The sequence below is a fragment of the Lingula anatina genome, chromosome 6, assembly GCF_051362555.1.
Source record: "Lingula anatina isolate TDL-2025a chromosome 6, LinAna3.0, whole genome shotgun sequence".
In the NCBI taxonomy this organism is placed as follows: domain Eukaryota; kingdom Metazoa; phylum Brachiopoda; class Lingulata; order Lingulida; family Lingulidae; genus Lingula; species Lingula anatina.
The window spans coordinates 9,883,688-9,902,770 of NC_141772.1; the positions used below are offsets into that span (position 1 = coordinate 9,883,688).

The 19,083-nt window shown below is 35.5% G+C and overlaps 1 protein-coding gene across 1 annotated transcript; it reads right to left on the reverse strand.

Moving 5' to 3' along the window:
• Positions 1 to 389: 389 nt before the first annotated feature.
• LOC147761105 (uncharacterized) lies at positions 390 to 11,546 on the reverse strand. The gene is made up of 3 exons (XM_087015719.1): positions 10,335 to 11,546; positions 9,356 to 9,561; positions 390 to 1,295 (listed from the first exon to the last, which is right to left on the reverse strand). Exons 1-3 carry the CDS (start codon positions 10,479 to 10,481, stop codon positions 1,148 to 1,150), a joined length of 501 nt encoding a protein of 166 aa, XP_086871845.1. The 5' UTR covers positions 10,482 to 11,546; the 3' UTR covers positions 390 to 1,147.
• Positions 11,547 to 19,083: the final 7,537 nt, after the last annotated feature.

A 19,083-nucleotide genomic window follows, 5' to 3' on the forward strand; every position in this document is an offset into this window, starting at 1 on the left:
TCTCAACTTGAGCTCTTTTGCAAAGTGATGACTTCAAAAGTTCGTTTCGAATCCTACCGGATAACATACTCATTCTTTTGAAAATTATTCGAATTACAAAATCAGCCTTCAATCACTCCCCCCCCCCCCCCACACACACACACACGCACACACACACACACACACACACAGACACCGCCTTCTGTCATTCTCATCTACTGCGCTTGATATAGAGATCGGGGTCCCTTGGCAACGTATGAAATTTGAAAGTCATATTATTATGGCAACCAGGCAAACCAGCAAATCTGTACATTTACAATGTATCAAGAATGCCCTTTGTGCATTTTAACTAATATCTAAAGATTTGATTTTAAAGAAAATATGAAATAACTGAACATAAGTCTCGCAATTTTAGATTTATTAATACTGAAATGTAAACCAAACACCAATACATAGAATTGTGTAGAGGTCTATAAAACACAAAAATAGAGTAAAACATATCGAAAACGTGTAAGAAAAGGTAGAAATGTGTTATTAAATAAATAATAAAGCTAAAAATGTTATAGGCCTACAGTTTCAAAATAATAATGAATCACTGAATATCATATTGACGGCTTCGTTTCATGTAATTTAGCAATACTATAATGTTTATTAATTATCACGGCCACAAAAATATCAAAGCGTCTTTAAAATAAAAGAAAGTATAGAAAAATATATATATACTTTTGTAGTAAATATATGAATAAGTATTTGTTAATATCATAAATGTTATTATTAATATTATAATAGTATATAAACTAAGATATTAAAATCATTTCAAATAAATGCATGATAAAAAAGTGCGTTGTTAAAATTGACATTAGATAAATTAAAGATACCATCAAAAAATTATACAAATTCAAAATATGATTAATAAATGAATTATGCCTCGTAAAGTTGGCGCCATAAGGCGGAATTTGTAAGGTAAATACCAGGCGATATCATATGCAGTTTTTTCAATTTTTAAATGCTAGAGAAACACACTCATTACATTCAGTCGTTGTTGTAGTTGTTCCTTTTTTTCACACGATCTTCGGATTCCAGAATATTGCTGCTGCTTGTTCCACAAACTCAGATTCCAGGTGACCTACAACTTTGGCCTTTACCGCCTGGACATCCGTCATTACGTCTACCGAGAGGGCGCCAAAGCGCAGCCCGCTTCTATTCTCTCCCACTTGCTGTCTACTCGGACCTTGTATTTAACGTACTGGCAACTGTTGCGTTTGTCAAGCGGGTATCCAGATAGACAACGTGCCCTCGGTAGAATTTCGGGTTGCCTGTATAAATTCAAACACACGTGTCAACAATTATTGAAGGCAATGCTTATATATTTTAGGCTGTGGCCAAAAGGATTATGTTGGATTCAAGACCTAGGTTTTTAATTATTGATGAGTATAGAACTACAGGGAATACAATATTGTTTGAATATCATTTCTAGAATTCACTATGTTGTGATTTTCAAGTTCTATGTTTGAAAATAAGGCAAAGGGTGTGTTCACAATGAACTTGGTAGTTCGAACTCACATCACAGGGATTTTTGCTGAATGCAATCAAATTGAGAGATTAACACTTCCCCTGGCGTTGAGCAGAATACAGAGAAGCGGGTAAGTACTCGAGTACGTTGAAAACGAGAGGAGCGTTAATCTGTTGATCTAATTGCATTCAGCAAGAATCCCTGATTGCACTCAGCGAGAGTCCCCGTGGAGTTACAGTGTAGTGCCAATGCGAATTACCTATATAAGTCCAACAGAAATGAAGAACTCAAATTTTATAACTCTTCCGAAGAAAGTCCGACATTGAATTTAAAGCAATTAGCCTAATAAGTCATATTGCAAAGATATTGAAAGTAGTACAACAGAGAATATATATATATATGTATGTATGTATGTATGTACAGGGGTGGATACATGATTATTATTTGAGTGTGTTTTCGCAAATAAGACGCCGACCCCCCCCCCCCCCATTGGTGTGATTTTTTTCAAAGTCGAAGAGGGGGGGTCAGGTATGTACGTACATGTATGTACAGACAGACAGTGTGTGTGTGTGTGTGTGTGTGTGTGCTCTTGTGCACGCATTCTAACCGAGGACACACACCCGCCCGAAACCCACTAACCGAGGACACACCTCCAACCGAGGACGTCCTCGGTTGACATAAGCAGTGGAATGCATAAAGGGGCCCATTTCAAGTTAGGTGGTGAAATTTGACGCTATTCTGAGCCAGTCCTCGGTTATGCTGTATAGCGCGGGCCAAATTCCCGCCACGAGTGTATCAGAAATACTGTCCAACTTTTTGTCTGAAATCGGGCTATACACACGCGTCCTCGGTTGTGCTGTAAAGGGCGAACCAAATTCCGCGTCCTCGGTTGTGCTGTAAAGGGCAGACTAAACTGAAACTAATGTTATATCTCAGATGTCTATATATTCAGTAAGTTCATATTTTTAAACTAAAGGTCTTTTTTTATCAAATTAAGCTCTCCTAGGCCGTTACGTAACTACATAACTATCATCGCACTGTACATATTACGGCACGCTTCTTTATTAGTACAACTGACTTGGAGTGGTTTAAATAAAGAAGAACTGTCTGAATTTGTGGCTCACTCGGTAGATCTTAGGACCGACAATCTTTTGAGGGTGCAAGAATTACTCTGAAGTATCAAATAAACGTACCGGTACGTTAATTAATTTTCCAAATTTCTTCCCGCCGGTACGCTCCATTTTCACCCAGTACGCTTATTAATTTTTCAAAAATCTTCCACCCGGTATGTTTATTAAATACATATTGTACCGGTGGGAAATTACACAAGTACAAGTCACGCTTTTTATTTTCTTAAATTGAAGTATAATGAGAAGAAAATTGAGATCTCAACTCATTACCGACTGTTCTACCAACAGCACTGGAAAGTAGGTCAAGCGGAAGTCGCTCTCTGAACACAATAGTACATGCGTCACCTGATTTCAGTTCCAATAAATAGACGTGCTTTCCCTTCAACAGTGACAACTACTCATGTACATCGATCGAATGATGCAATGTCACAAGGTGATAGGATCATATTTATAGCTAAGGAGGTCATTTCAAGTGCAGCAAAGAAGTTGTGCCTGTTTTCAAACGTCAATTATTTCATGCCGATTTATGATTTAAACGATGTTAAATCACATTTCTATGTAAGATAAACCCTTAGGAGTTTACAGGTATGCAAAACGAACCTTATATCTGAGAATAAATTTACTATGAATAACGTCTCGGTATGGCTCTCGGAGGCGGCTTAGGTGCGACATATCTGGGTCTTCGGCCCCTGACGATTATGAAATTTAACTCATGGCAAATATATATATATATATATACTGTATATATATATATTTTTTAATAAATTAGATATCCCGTTTTTAAGATAAATTATAATACTGAGTGAATTTTACCTGGTGAATTTTATTTTTTTTTACAATGATCAATAGCTAGCTTTTTTCTTTCTCTTCTTCTTCTTTACTTTTATTTATTTATTTCATTTTTTTCTTTGGGGGGGGAGTGGTGCAAAGGTTTTTTACACCCAGTACTTTTATTCCATCAGTTCTTTTATTCGATACTTCAGAGTAAATGAAAAGGGTAAATGGATCGTCCGTAAACCCCCTTTACACTGGGGCGGCGTCCTTTGTGCGACCAAGAAACTGGCATCACTGTGGTCGTAGAAAGGAGGTACAAGCATTGCGTTGGTTGAAAAAAAATGAATATTTGGTGATTGGCCAGTTGTCAGAAAGTTAAGTATTATAATTTTGTACTCTCAAATGGATCCGTACTACAGGACGCAGAAAGGACGCCGTCCAGTGTAAAGGGCCCCTTAGCTAACTATGAATTAATCTACCCCTGACAGTTTGAAGAAGGCTATGACATTATGAAACATTTATTATTACATAATGGCTCTGCGAACTACAGTCACTTCTTTTCACCTGTAGATCTGACCTGTTTGTTATACACCTGGCTGCTAGAATAAATACTAAATCTAACAACTGAAGTGAAATTATATTTTGAATGGGCCCCTGTCGGTCCATGTCGCTAACACAGAGCACACATATTCATAAACACCGCATTTGCAAGAACCGCTTTGTGAAATAAAAAAAGAAAAAAAAAGACGCCCCGACAATTACGCGTCCTGATATATAGGCCTACAGTTCGGATATGCACACGGCAAAAACGATTAAGGGACCGTTCCCAGATCCTATCGTACTAACTATGGATCGATCTCTCCCAGAAGGAATGCTATATAAATTGCAATCAACGTAATCAGTGTGATCTGGCCAATTTTACAAAGTTGCTGTTTTTCCCTTTTCTCAGCATAATATTATATGCGATGCAACATTTTAAAGAGAACCGATAGGTCTATTTTCATGAAACTCACAGAACTGATGAATATTAGTTAAACGCAGGTCAAGTTTGAAAATCTTCATAATGGGCTGCTTTTTTTTTTCAGAAAATTTGCTGTTGTTTTTGCTTTTTTCAGCATACATGCAACACTGTAAACACAGTTCAAGGAGAAGCAATAGGTCTATTGTCATGAAACTCACAGAACTGATGATTATTAGTAAAAGGGTTGTCAAGATCAAAAATCGGCATATCTGGGCCATTTTTTGTCAAAAGTTATGCTGTTTTTTTTTCTGCCATTTTCAGCATATAAGTAACACTGTAAGCACATTTCAGGGAGAACCGATAGGCCTGTTGTCATTAAACTCACAGGAGTGATCAGTGTTACCAATATACAAATCAAGTTTGAAAATAGGATTGATTGGTTGAGTTCTGAGGGACTTCAGCTTTTATTTGTATATAAGTGGTTTTCCTCAGATTTGATTGTCAGGCATGTTGACAGTTTCGTTATTGAATTAACTAGATATGTAAATATGTTAGTGTTTGTCTGAAATTTTCTGCATCTTTACAACATTGCTAGTTGATTATATAAATATGACGGTAAACATGTTATCATGTACTGTGTAATACAGTGTCTCAAAATGGAGGCAATTGGGTGATTATTTTCAAAAGTTTTGCATTTTTTCTCCTTTTTTCATTGTACATGCAACACTGTAAACACATTTCAAGGAGAACCAATAGGCCTCTTTTCATGAAACTCACAGAACTGATTATTATAAGTAAAAGAATGGTCAAGATTGAAAATCAGCATGACCAGGCCCTTTTCTTTCAAATGTTATGCTGTTTTTTTTTTCAGCATATAAGTAACACTGTAAGCACATTTCAGGGAGAACCAATAAGCCTGTTTTCATGAAACTCACAGGAGTAATCAATGTTATCTATATACAAATCAAGTTTAAAAATAAGATTGATTGGTTGAGTTTTGAGGGACTTCAGCTTTTATTTGTATATAAGTGGTTTTCCTCAGATTTGATTTTCAGGCATGTTGACAGTTTCGTTATTGAACTAACTAGATATGTAAATATGTTAGTGTTTGTCTGAAATTTTCTGCATCTTTACAACATTGCTAGTTGATTATATAAATATGACGGTAAACATGTTATCATGTACTGTGTATTACAGTGTCTCAAAATGGAGGAAATGGGGTGATTATTTTCAAAAGTTTTGCATTTTTTTCTCCTTTTTTCAGTGTACATGCAACACTGTAAACACACTTCAAGGAGAACCAATAGGCCTGTTTTCATGAAACTCACAGAACTGATGATTATTAGTAAATTAAAAAGAATGATCAAGATTGAAAATCAGCATGACCAGGCCCTTTTCTTTCAAATGTTATGCTGGTTTTTTTTAAGCATATATGTAACACTGTAAGCACATTTCAAGGAGAACCAATAAGCCTGTTTTCATGAAACTCACAGAACTGATGATTGTTAGTAAAAGAATGGTCAAGATTGAAAATCAGCATGACCAGGCCCTTTTCTTTCAAATGTTATGCTGGTTTTTTTTCAGCATATATGTAACACTGTAAGCACATTTCAAGGAGAACCAATAAGCCTGTTTTCATGAAACTCACAAAACTGATGATTATTAGTAAAAGAATGGTCAAGATTGAAAATCAGCATGACCAGGCCCTTTTCTTTCAAATGTTATGCTGTTTTTTTTAAGCATATAAGTAACACTGTAAACACATTTCAGGAAGAACCAATAACTTAAAGCCTGTTTTCATGAAACTCACAGAACTGATTATTATGAGTAAAAGAATGGTCAAGATTGAAAATCAGCATGACCAGGCCCTTTTCTTTCAAATTTTATGCTGTTTTTTTTTCATCATATAAGTAACACTGTAAGCACATTTCAGGGAGAACCAATAACTTAAAGCCTGTTTTCATGAAACTCACAGAACTGATGATTATTAGTAAAAGCATATTAGTAACACTGTAAGCACATTTCCGGGAGAACCGATAGGCCTGTTGTCATTAAACTCACAAGAGTGATCAATGTTATCTATATACAAATCAAGTTTAAAAATAAGATTGATTGGTTGAGTTTTGAGGGACTTAAGCTTTTATTTGTATATAAGTGGTTTTCCTCAGATTTGATTGTCAGGCATGTTGACAGTTTCGTTATTGAACTAACTAGATATGTAAATATGTTAGTGTTTGTCTGAAATTTTCTGCATCCTTACAACATTGCTAGTTGATAAAATAAATATGACGGTAAACATGTTATCATGTACTGTGTAATACAGTGTCTCAAAATGGAGGAAATGGGGTGATTATTTTCAAAAGTTTTGCATTTTTTTTCTCCTTTTTTCAGTGTACATGCAACACTGTAAACACACTTCAAGGAGAACCAATAGGCCTGTTTTCATGAAACTCAGAGAACTGATGATTATTAGTAAATTAAAAAGAATGATCAAGATTGAAAATCAGCATGACCAGGCCCTTTTCTTTCAAATGTTATGCTGGTTTTTTTCAGCATATATGTAACACTGTAAGCACATTTCAAGGAGAACCAATAAGCCTGTTTTCATGAAACTCACAGAACTGATGATTATTAGTAAAAGAATGGTCAACATTGAAAATCAGCATTACCAGGCCCTTTTCTTTCAAATGTTATGCTGTTTTTTTAAGCATATAAGTAACACTGTAAGCACATTTCAGGAAGAACCAATAACTTAAAGCCTGTTTTCATGAAACTCACAGAACTGATTATTATGAGTAAAAGAATGGTCAAGATTGAAAATCAGCATGACCAGGCCCTTTTCTTTCAAATGTTATGCTGTTTTTTTTTCAGCATATAAGTAACACTGTAAGCACATTTCTGGGAGAACCGATAGGCCTGTTGTCATTAAACTCACAAGAGTGATCAATGTTATCTATATACAAATCAAATTTAAAAATAAGATAGATTGGTTGAGTTCTGAGGGACTTCAGCTTTTATTTGTATATAAGTGGTTTTCCTCAGATTTGATTGTCAGGCATGTTGACAGTTTCGTTATTGAATTAACTAGATATGTAAATATGTTAGTGTTTCTCTGAAATTGTCTGCATCTTTACAACATTGCTAGTTGATTATATAAATATGACGGTAAACATGTTATCATGTACTGTGTAATACAGTGTCTCAAAATGGAGGAAATGGGGTGATTATTTTCAAAAGTTTTGCATTTTTTCTCCTTTTTTTCAGTGTACATGCAACACTGTTAACATATTTCAAGGAGAACCAATAAGCCTGTTTTCATGAAACTCAGAGAACTGATGATTATTAGTAAATTAAAAAGAATGATCAAGATTGAAAATCAGCATGACCAGGCCCTTTTCTTTCAAATGTTATGCTGTTTTTTTTTATTTTTTTTTTTTTTCAGCATATATGTAACACTGTAAGCACATTTCAGGGAGAACCAATAACTTAAAGCCTGTTTTCATGAAACTCACAGAACTGATGATTATTAGTAAAAGCATATTAGTAACACTGTAAGCACATTTCAGGGAGAACCGATAGGCCTGTTGTCATTAAACTCACAAGAGTGATCAATGTTATCTATATACAAATCAAATTTAAAAATAAGATTGATTGGTTGAGTTTTGAGGGACTTCAGCTTTTATTTGTATATAAGTGGTTTTCCTCAGATTTGATTGTCAGGCATGTAAACAGTCTCATTATTGAATTTACTAGATATGTAAAATGGGTTGTTTGACAATTTCTGCGTCTTGACAATATTGCTAGTTGATTATATAAAAATGGTGGTAAACCTGTTATCTTGTATTATGTAAAAAAAGTGCCAAAATGGAAATGAACTCGTATCATTGTAGTTTGTCAGATTCAATCATTCACAATGTTCGGAATGGAGGAAATTGGACATTTAAACTTGTTATATTGATATTTTTGCCATCTCAACAATTTTCTTAGTTGATCATGTGAAATGGCAGTAAACTGTATTATTTTATGTAAAAAAGTTAAAAATGGAAAGAAACCCATTTCAGTACAGTGCTCTCTTGTATACATTTAGCATTTTCAAAGTATGACTTTGGAGTTCCATGAACCTGAAAACCTTTGCTAGTCACATTTTCTGAATATTCATGATACTAATATTTTATTATAAAAAATTGATGACCATTATGCTGTTAAGCATTATATAATATTGCATCAAATTGGAAGAAAGCACAATTTTGGGTGCTGCTGGCATGATGTCCTCAATTGTAAGATTGTGTACTGTTCAAGTCTGTATCCAATGGACGACACTTTGTGTTATCAAAATACAAAATTCATGATAATAAAAGAGTGCTAAATAGAAAATAAGCATTATGAAAATAAAATGTTTGAAAACGAATTTCTTTGGTCTTTTATTTTATTTCATCAGTATCCTTTCTTTTCCTAAATTAATTGATGTTTTATCTCATAATCTTCAATTCTAAAAAAGTGGCAAAGCCCAGCATTAAATATTGTATAACTGTTCATTTAATCATCACCTCTGGTGTTATTTTGGAATTTACCTTAAATATGAAAGAATTTCATAAAAATGTGAATTGCTGCAAAGTAACGCTATATAAAATTTGCTTTGCATTAAAAGTACAATCATTATTACATGTAGATGCATGCATGTCCTCTGTTGTAATGTGTAGTGTCTGTCCGTGTGTGTGTCCGTGTGTGTCCTCGGTTAGAATGTAAAATTCTTGTCAGCAAAAAATTAGTTTTTATAAAAAATTAATTTATAACATTCATACTCAAATAGATTTTACCCTAAATTGAATGTTTTTATTTTGATTTAACCAAGGAATAAGATGTCCTCGGTTGTATGGTGTTGTGCTGATGTCCTCGGTTGGTACACATAGACAAGTATGTGTGTGCGTGTGTGTGTGTGTGAGAGAGAGAGAGAGAGAGAGATTGAGAATGAGATCGATCGAGAGATAGTAAACATACCTGCCAGGTTTTTCATCATAGATCATATACCATGGGCAGTATGTCTCCGTGGTGTTGGCAAGATTGTCTCTAGGATTTATTGGCACATAAAATCCACCCTCCTTTTTGTATGCGCCCAAAATTCCACATTCACCTCTGTGCGTGTGTCGTCGCATGGGTGACGCTATGGCTACTGCGACAACTAGTACGGCAAAGAGGTACAATCCCTGTAAAAGCAAAATGTGAAAATGGTCCGACTTTAAGATTCAGTGGTCAAGGTGTTTGTAAATGTATTCATGATTGATATTCAACGTTTATATATATATATATATATATATATATATATATATATATATCAAATACAACTTAATAAACTTATTTGATCTTATTTCAATACTTAAAGTCATATTTCCCGTCTACATAAAGTGACAAACACTCATTCAACGTCAAGCAACATAACATAAACCACTTCTTGATTTAAAAGTCAAAATATTTGTTAAACTGTTCGTGATTAATATAGAGAGTTATTTGAAATACGCCTTGTTTGAGGGAGAGCAATACTTTTTGATCATATCTTTACAGATTTATATGTCATGAATTAATGACGCAAAAATTATTCAAATTTACTCCGACGACTTCTGACGAACATCGTCGCCTGTGACTCGCCATGCCAGTTTTAAATTGCCGCGGGGTACGGGAGTCAGTGTGAAAACTGAGCTCGAAGTGATGGCAGAATTTGAAAGAAAATCATTTAAATTTTGGGTAAGGACTTAATTGTCCCAAAAATAACGTTTACCCTAGAAAATTCGTTAAGTAAAAGATTTTCAAGGGAACAACATGTGCATTTCAAAAATTTTAAGATAACGCCGCCGATCACAAGTATTCTGTATTTATGCAGGGCTTTACTTGCTGGGCTATTGGAGCATTCACAGTTACCTGTCTTGATATCTCCATTATTTTAAACTGAACAATTTATAAGAACAAATACACAAATACTCACTTTGACTTCCATGTAAGTGCATTTGACTTTTCCAACTTCGAGGAAAATACGATAAACCAGCCGCCTTGCTAAAAGGGACGGCGTTTTAAGAACCAACAAGAATCGAAGCCCAACGAGTCCGATATGGATAGGACAGGATAGCTGCATTTTTATAAGATCTAGAACAATAGAAAATAACGACTTCCTCTTGTTGATTCTGTTAGTCACAGGAAGACATTTATAAAAAAAGAATTAGAACATTGTATAAGACCTGACCGCTATAATCAGGAACCAAAGCACCGAATCTTGGACACCCTGTGTAATTTTTTTCAAAGGCTGGTTTTCTCGCCCACCCCGTGGTATAATAATATCATAATGCCCTTTTACCCAGAGCGAATACAGTCGCTGACGGGTTATACAGGGCGTTTAGGCGGGTTATACAGGGCGTTATAGGTCAAATTTTACCAGAGTGGACCTTTTCCCAGCAAAAAGGGTGGTTCTTTCGAACCCCCCGAACCCCCCCTGGCTACGGGCCTGAAGACATTTGGTTACTTGGTTCACATATTATTTTGAGTGTACTGTCTGAAAGAGATGACAACGAATCCACTGTACATTCTTTTGTGGGACTTAATCCCTTGAAAAATGCTCATTCCTGTATTCAGTCTGTTACGTGCATACGTATAATATATGTAGAAAATTCTAGCGTTGGGGCCATCTCGTGAAAAGTTTATTTCATTCTCGTCATAGTCATTAGAATTATTCCAATTAATAACTTAAGTCGTATACATGTAGTGTACATATGTCTTTTTTTTCATACAGGATTAGGTCGAAAATAGTCAAAAGAAAGCCTGCCCCCAGCGCTATTGCTTCAGTTGATCCTGTTTCTTCTTCTTCATGACTCGTTCCACTTCATTTATTGCCGATTTTGTTTGACAGGAAGGGTGTGACAGGGCTAGAAGGAAAAAGGAAATTAATGTGATATTCGTCATATTTGAACTTGATGCATGATTGTACAGTATTTGGTTCTATTTTCGTTCTTTAATAGTTAAGTAATTACTTTTCAGGACACTCATATTCTCAAACCCACCCTGGGGTCTGGACAACAATTTATCATCAAGATTGAGGTAATTATCTGTTCACCTTTACCTGACCAGGTAATTTTGTTGTAACCAAGTCTGTCAGAGTGAACAGACGAAACAGTCAACAGGTAGATCAAATATGTGGATCTACTATAAATGAAAACATTTCGACTGATAATATAGAATAATAAGACAATATTGCAGTTCTTGGATCACATAAAAGATGCTAGAAAAATAGGCGAGCGCGTGATCAGTAGAGAGAGATTAGAGTATTGGCACCCTTGTATATGTACAAAAAAGAAAGAGATGGTTCATATACGTTTGAAACTGCAAATCGCCGCCGTCATAACAAGAATGCTTTAGCCTAGGCGCGTGCGTTGGATGCGTTGTGATCAGCTCAGATCGTCGTCTTGATCAGACCGTAGTAAGAAAATTGAATTGTACTCGAAATTCATCATTATGTTTTGCAGTCGACTTTTTAAATCAATCGTAATATATGACTTTAATTTATCAGTTTCGTTTAAAAGCAACTATAGCGAAGTTGAATTTAGAATAAATGAAGACAACTTGGTCATGACCATTTCTGCATAATCGTGCGTCTCACGTCTTTGTTTGTCCTCCCGAAAAACATTTTCCTCCACTTTTTTATAATCACCATGTTCCCTCAAGAAATTCAAAACAAATAAAAATATTTAAAAAAAAAAGCCCCTACCCTAAACTACATACCACTGAGTATCATGTGTCTCTGTAACGTGAACCACCACTACATTTTAACCCATTCCTTTTGGGTGGCATATTCCCTACATTTTCTTTAGTGAGGCATGCTTCGGATGTTTGATGCCCCACTTTTATAAATATTTTTTGCGGACGACTTTAAAATACACCAACAATGTATTAAGCGAACCTCGCAGTTTTGGCGAACATACCAGAGCCGTGTTGAAGAAAATACCTGAGGCTGGGATATCTGTTTAAGATCTACAAATATAAGCCGTTCTGTACACATCTCTCTTTTTAATTTGCGAAAAAAATTGATATGATGAAGTGTAGAAGAGACCGAGGGCGTCTTAAAGCTTTCAATATCACCGTAGTGGAATATACCTTTAATAAACACACTGAAATTTTTGTGGCGGTATTTTAATACACCCGACAATATCATGCACTGCCTTAGACTGATGAATGAAGGGATCAACATGGATACCGGGTAAGGATGCTGTCAGCCTCTACAGGGAATGCGACGCAGTTTATTAATTTATTTATTTATACTTATTGACGTAAGTGACGAAACTTAACCCTGACTTCAAATTGAAATAAAGAGGCAGAGCAGTTCTGTGGAAATAAAGCTGACAATAGCTGGGTCAAAGACCAAATCATGCAAATAAATCAGTTCTTTAGTGTGGAAGAAAACGCGTTCTATTTAAAGGTTTAACTGTAAACCAATATCAGGCATAGAAACTATTTCACCTACCACGTCATAAAGGACGAGAGTCAAAAACGTCAGTTAATCCAGACCGTGACAATTTGCAGGGGCGGATTGAGATCGTCTTCTGGGTCTTCAAGTTTACATTGACGGGTATCTAATATTTTTCTGTCGGATGACAGACAAAAATGAATAATCGTTCAACAAAGATAATTTGGAAGACTGTCAGGAAACATATCGTGATCCGCCTCTGATTTGAAAAAAAAAATCAACTCAGTATCTATTCGTTCAAAGCATATAGAATGACTATGTGTATACGTAACTTACGTCTTTTGAATGTGTAAGGATTAAACGCGATAGGATGAAACCCCGCCCCCCTTTGAAAAAACCTTCTTCCCTAAACAAGATACACCCCCAAAGTGTGGAATACCTTACCACATTTTATTAAAACAGCAGAAGACTTTGACAGTTTTAAATCCCTTCTAAAGACCTACATTTTTAAATCTGTCTATTGCTTTTAGATTTTTAAATATATTTTAATAAGATTGAGTTTTTAGTAGTGTTAATTTTAAATGGTTTCCAATGAGTGTTTTAGATTAAAATATTGAAGTCATTTTAATGATTTTAGTTAAATTATCCATTATTGTAAGGCGCCTTGAGGTAGCATGTAAGGCGACATATAAGAAGCTTATTATTATTATTATTATAATTATTATTATTATTATACCCTTGGGTATCATGCGTCTTCGTGTGGTGGACAGCCACCACACCTTATTACCGGGTATGCGGGTGACACATTCTCTACGCTTCCTTTAAAGTGAAGCGTGACTCGGATGTTTGAGGTCGTTTTCTGATAAACATCCATCTTGTGGCTAAAAATACATGATTAACTAAACTTCTACGAAAAAGGGGGGACGTAAGTGACGAAACTTAAGCCTGGATTCAAATTGAAATAAAGAGGCAGTGCAGTTGATCTGTGGAAATAAAGCACGAGCTGACAATAGCCGGGTCAAAATCCAAACCATGCAAATAAATCAGTTCTTCAGTGTGCAAGAAAACATGTTCTATTTATAGCTAAAAACTTTAAGATTTAACAATACACCATAGAAACTATTTCACCAACCATGTCATTAACTTATGCTTTTTGAATGTGCAAAGATTTAACGCGACAGGATGAAATCCGTCTGCCCTTTGAAAAAATCTTTTCTAAACAAGATACTCTTGGGTATCATGTGTAAGGGACGCGGTGGCGCCCCTTAGCATGTCCCACGCCCCTAGGATGTCGCGGCGCCTTCGCCTAGACTAGAAAGATTTATTATAAGGTCATATTTAAATTAGACATTAAGGCAGATGTAAATAGAACAGATGGTGGGTAGAGGGAGAACTAAGGCAGTGGGAATAAAGCTGTTTGGAAATCCACGACTCTTGTTGCTCACTTCTTCTCGATCTGTGAACCTAAAATTGAACCTTACAGGATTTACAATGTCTCATTAATGTGGACAGGCACCACACCTTGAACCACTTCCTAAAAGAAGTATGTCTGTGGGTGGAGATATCTGTTAGAGACCTACAAATACAATGAACCAGGTTATTTTATCGACTGTGGACTGACATTCTAGACATTGAGTGACAAAAAGTAAGAGAATTCTAAAACATAAGAAAATGAAAATTAAAAGTAAAAAGAAAGAAAGACAAATTGAAAGTTTTGAGGTGATGGGTGCTCTGTAATATCCCCGTTACACTAGAGGCGAAATGAGCAAGAACGCCGTCGGAATTCTTTGTGCGTTCCTGGAAATTCGAAGAACATTCTAAAAAATTCCGAGTGCATTCCAAATATTTTAACCCATTCTTGGATCCAGGATTATTTGAAGGAGGGAGGGGGGTCCACGGATGTGAAGCCGGCCTCCACCCCCCCCCTTGTCTCCCAAAATTTTGGTATTTTAGAGGGCGAACGGTGCCATTTGATACGCTTTAGAACCCGATTATGTTTTAATACGGTGGCATTTGGATGCTCCTGATCGTGGCGGACTGACCCCGCTAATGCATGCCATCTATCGGGGAAGACTGGGAATAGTGAATTTTTTCACTAAACGTGCGTTTTCAATGAATAGTAGATCTGTGTATTTAAGAATTTGGGCAACGAAAAGATTTGCTTATGCTAATTGTTTCTGCGGAAAAGATCGTGTTTACCAATAACTATTCATATCATTTCGTCTTCCCTTTCCATTTATAATTGATAAAATTCGGGGTGACGACCGTTTACGCCACACCGTAAAACATAATATGTTAAATATAGCAATTTTTTCAAAATTCGATATATGCACGAAAATTATAAATAAAATAACTTTAATATGTTTTCATTTCTGCTGTAAAGTCACCAGGAAGGTGTGACCTTGAAATAGTTGATAACAAGGCTCTCAGAGCGTTATTGCACTATAAAAACAATCAACTTGCATGATAATTTTAAATTGTGCATGCAAACTGTAGATATATGCAGCCTTTGTGAGAAACTGACAGAGGCAAATCTGCTCTGGGTGCGATGGAAATTACTGGTATATATAAGTAATATCAGAACCCGATCAAGAAGGAGATGGAGAGGACACGCATGAGTTACTGCTACATGTAATGTATATCAATGACTATAGTCCCTTGCCTACACTGGTCTATCGTTTCATTGTGTGAAAAGCTTCAGTGGCCAGACAATTTTCACGGTGCATGTAAGATAAACAGTTAAAAAATACCCACAATAAATTCGGCAACCGTAGGATGCGCCAACATATAGATAATTGCGATAGTATTTATGCTGAAACATCAAAATGAATAGCCCTGCCGTTCCAATCGGCAATCCTCGACTGTCGAGTGCGGGGACATCCGAGTAGTTCCAAGTGCTGCCGTTCTACCCTTTAAACCAATCAAAGCAACGGAAAGGGGTCACGTGATAACTTGACCTACATCTGATCGATGTAAACAATGAATTTTCATGCGAAGCTTGCACATTTAATAGATGATTCCCATGCGTTGTTTAAATAAAAAAATACGTCCTAGGATTTTAAAATCGATGTCAATATTGAGAGAAAGATTTAAATAGTTGGAGAATACGTGTATTTATATAATTGGCTAAATGTTGACGTGAATTCACAGCAAGAAGGTATGTAGTATATAGCCCGTAGACTGCACTGTACCACTTCTACTACAATCGCACACAGGTCACACTATTACCCTATATAGTGATCATATAATCACTTACATGTATGTTCAGTAATGTTACATTGAATTAAAGCGCATATAATCACTGAAAATTATTTGACTCAATATTTTACACTGATAAATAGTATAAATCCATGTGTAGAGTTACAAACTAGGTATCATGAGGGCTGTCTGTTTATGAAGCTGGCAAGTGCTCAAAAAATTATTTCAAAAACATCTAAGTGCTTCATTAGGTAGAATAATTGAGGTTTTTATGTTCAAGTTTATCTTAAAATTGCAAAGGTACTATTTTTAAAGAAGTTTGATTTTTGCAATTAATTGCAGCATTGTCTAGTAACAACAGCATATTAAAAGAAATAATAGCTCACATTTAACAAGGCTTTTATGATATATATAATATATTTTTTCCAACTTAATTATTTCAACTGTGAAATTATAACTTTATACATTTCCTGTGCATATCAGAAAAAAAGATTAATAAAATGCCATTTGAACAGGTACACTTAAAGTTTTGCAAATGGATTGTAGGTCTAAGAAAGCAGGCTAGCAATACCATTTTTAGAGCTGAGCTCGGCAGTTACCCTATTATTTCAACTATAACTAAACCTGTCTAAAGATTAGTCTTAGACTGAAACAACTACCAGTAGATAATAGAACTGTAAATCAGGTGCACAATCTTGAGCAAGATACAAAGGGAAACACAAGGACAGAATCTATCCGAAGATAACAACCCACCAAAGAAATTATATCAAATAGAAAACCTTGTAGAAATATTTAACATAAAAATCGAAAAACTATTCTGGCAGGAATTAAATAGCTCAATCTCAAACAAATTAAGGACATACAAAACAATAAAAAAATATTATGAATGTTAAAATTACATCAAAATGAGTGTGTCCCCATTAAATATCAAAACACTTGCAAAAATTAGGCGACCACAACTTTTTTTTTTTTACAAATAATGCAGATAGCTGGCAGCACTGGTGACTTTGATATACCAAACCCTGAGACTGATCTCAATTTCTTGGGAGATGGACCTTGTATTTTGGGAAGAGTACAACTGGTTGATGGTTCTGTAAAAGAAGCAAAATAACATTTTACTTTTCATACCATATATATTAGTGAATTATAATGTGCAGATACTGACTACTACAGAAACAACCTTAAATTAAGTTGGATAAATATATATATATATGTATATACAATCACTATGATTTCACTATAAAATAAATAAATAATAATGAAATAAGATAAGACAGTAGCATGTGAGTTTATCAAATGATTGACACCAAGTGATATTGACAAGTATAATTACATATATCCTCATGATTCAAAGGGCATAGGGTAGGTATAGGATTCAATGTATTAGTGGCTCAGCATGTTCCTTTTATGAGGAACTAAGCTGTAACAAACTACAGGCAAATGAGACCCACTGTTTAATATTTGTTGCAACAAAGACAAATTAATCAAGCTTAAAGATCTAATAATTAATAGGGAGCCCACTAGAATTCTGCTGCCCAGATTAATATAAGATGCCTTGAATAAAAGTGCCTCTTCTCTTTAACTGAACTACATCTACCAGTCACCCTACTCATTATCATTATTCCTTTATTGATACTGTTTGTCAACGTAATTCTTTATTGATACTATTTATGTATACCTTTACTGATTCTATTCATAAGGGAAAGTTACAAGGATTATTCCTAACAGTCCTAATTAAATTAATCACATTGCAGCTTGTTCTGTGAAAAGCTATCCTACTTTTTCTGGCTCACAAGATACAATAGATAATCCCTAAAATACATTCTCATTGAAGTTGGGCTTAGCCTATACACATTTATATTCACTAATGGTTGCACATGTGCAGCAATGTATTGGGGGGGAGGACCACTCCACAAATAACATAAAATATTCTACCATGATACTTAAGCCTCTGTCTCATAAAATCCCACCACAATATTTGTTTGTATATCTTGTTGTGTGAAGCCTTACATTATTTTGTGTAAATGCAATGCTAAAATGGATGAACTAATAATGAGATGTTAATCATGGCAAGAACATCCAGCTAGCTTAGACTGTATTCCCAGAGCTTTTAGATTGATCTGTCCCCGTGGGGAGTCTCACTAGATTACTGTCAGATAACCTGGCTTAAATGTCCGTCCCGCCTACTACAAGCTGTAAGGGGGTAATTAACTTTCGTGTCCACCCCACTGACAGCTGTTTAGCGTGAACCCCTAAAGTAGATCGATCTAATCTCTGGAAATGGGGTCTTTTACTATCTTATTCAACAGAGAATGAGTTGTTTCAAATCTTAAAACCTCTAAGTATTTACAAATAAAATAATAATAACACTAATAAACTTGTTTTTATCATTTTCTTTTTTTTCTTTCTTTCATATCACTTTTATCAGTCACATATTGTCATGTAACATCAGCCACGTACGATGTAAACATCACACGATCGGGGCTGACTTAAAAACAAATTACAATATGTTGACATACCTTCTTCAGCAAGACTGCCTTGTTTCTCAGCTTTCTCATACTTCTTTGCCGCCTGAGATAACCCCTTCTTGTTAGTTAGCTTTCTGTAGCAAGAGTAGTGACATCGTGGTTTGGCTTCCAAATCGTCGAATCCTCTATCTAAATCCGTACGGATCCACTGAACAGCAGCGGCTTCTCTGCTGCCAAATTTCAGCCATTGTTTCGCTGCGACTCTAAAAGTTTCCCAGCGAAAACGTGTGATAGTATCTAGAGTCTCTTAATTAGCTACCTTCTACTATGTGCATGCAACACGAAAGATGAGAATTTGGCGAAGATTTCGCGTCTCCCTCCTCAGACTCTTCACTACAGCCAACCATGCTGCTTTGTTTACATGGCATGGCCTGGTGGGAAGGTGACGTGACCCCCTTTCCGTTGCTTTGATTGGTTAAAAGGCTCGAACGGCGGGGCTATTCATTTTGATATTTTGACATAAATACTATCGCAATTATCTATATGTTGGCGCTTCTCTCGGTTGCCGAATTTTATTGTGGATATTCTTTAACTGTTTATCTTCATGCACCGTAAAA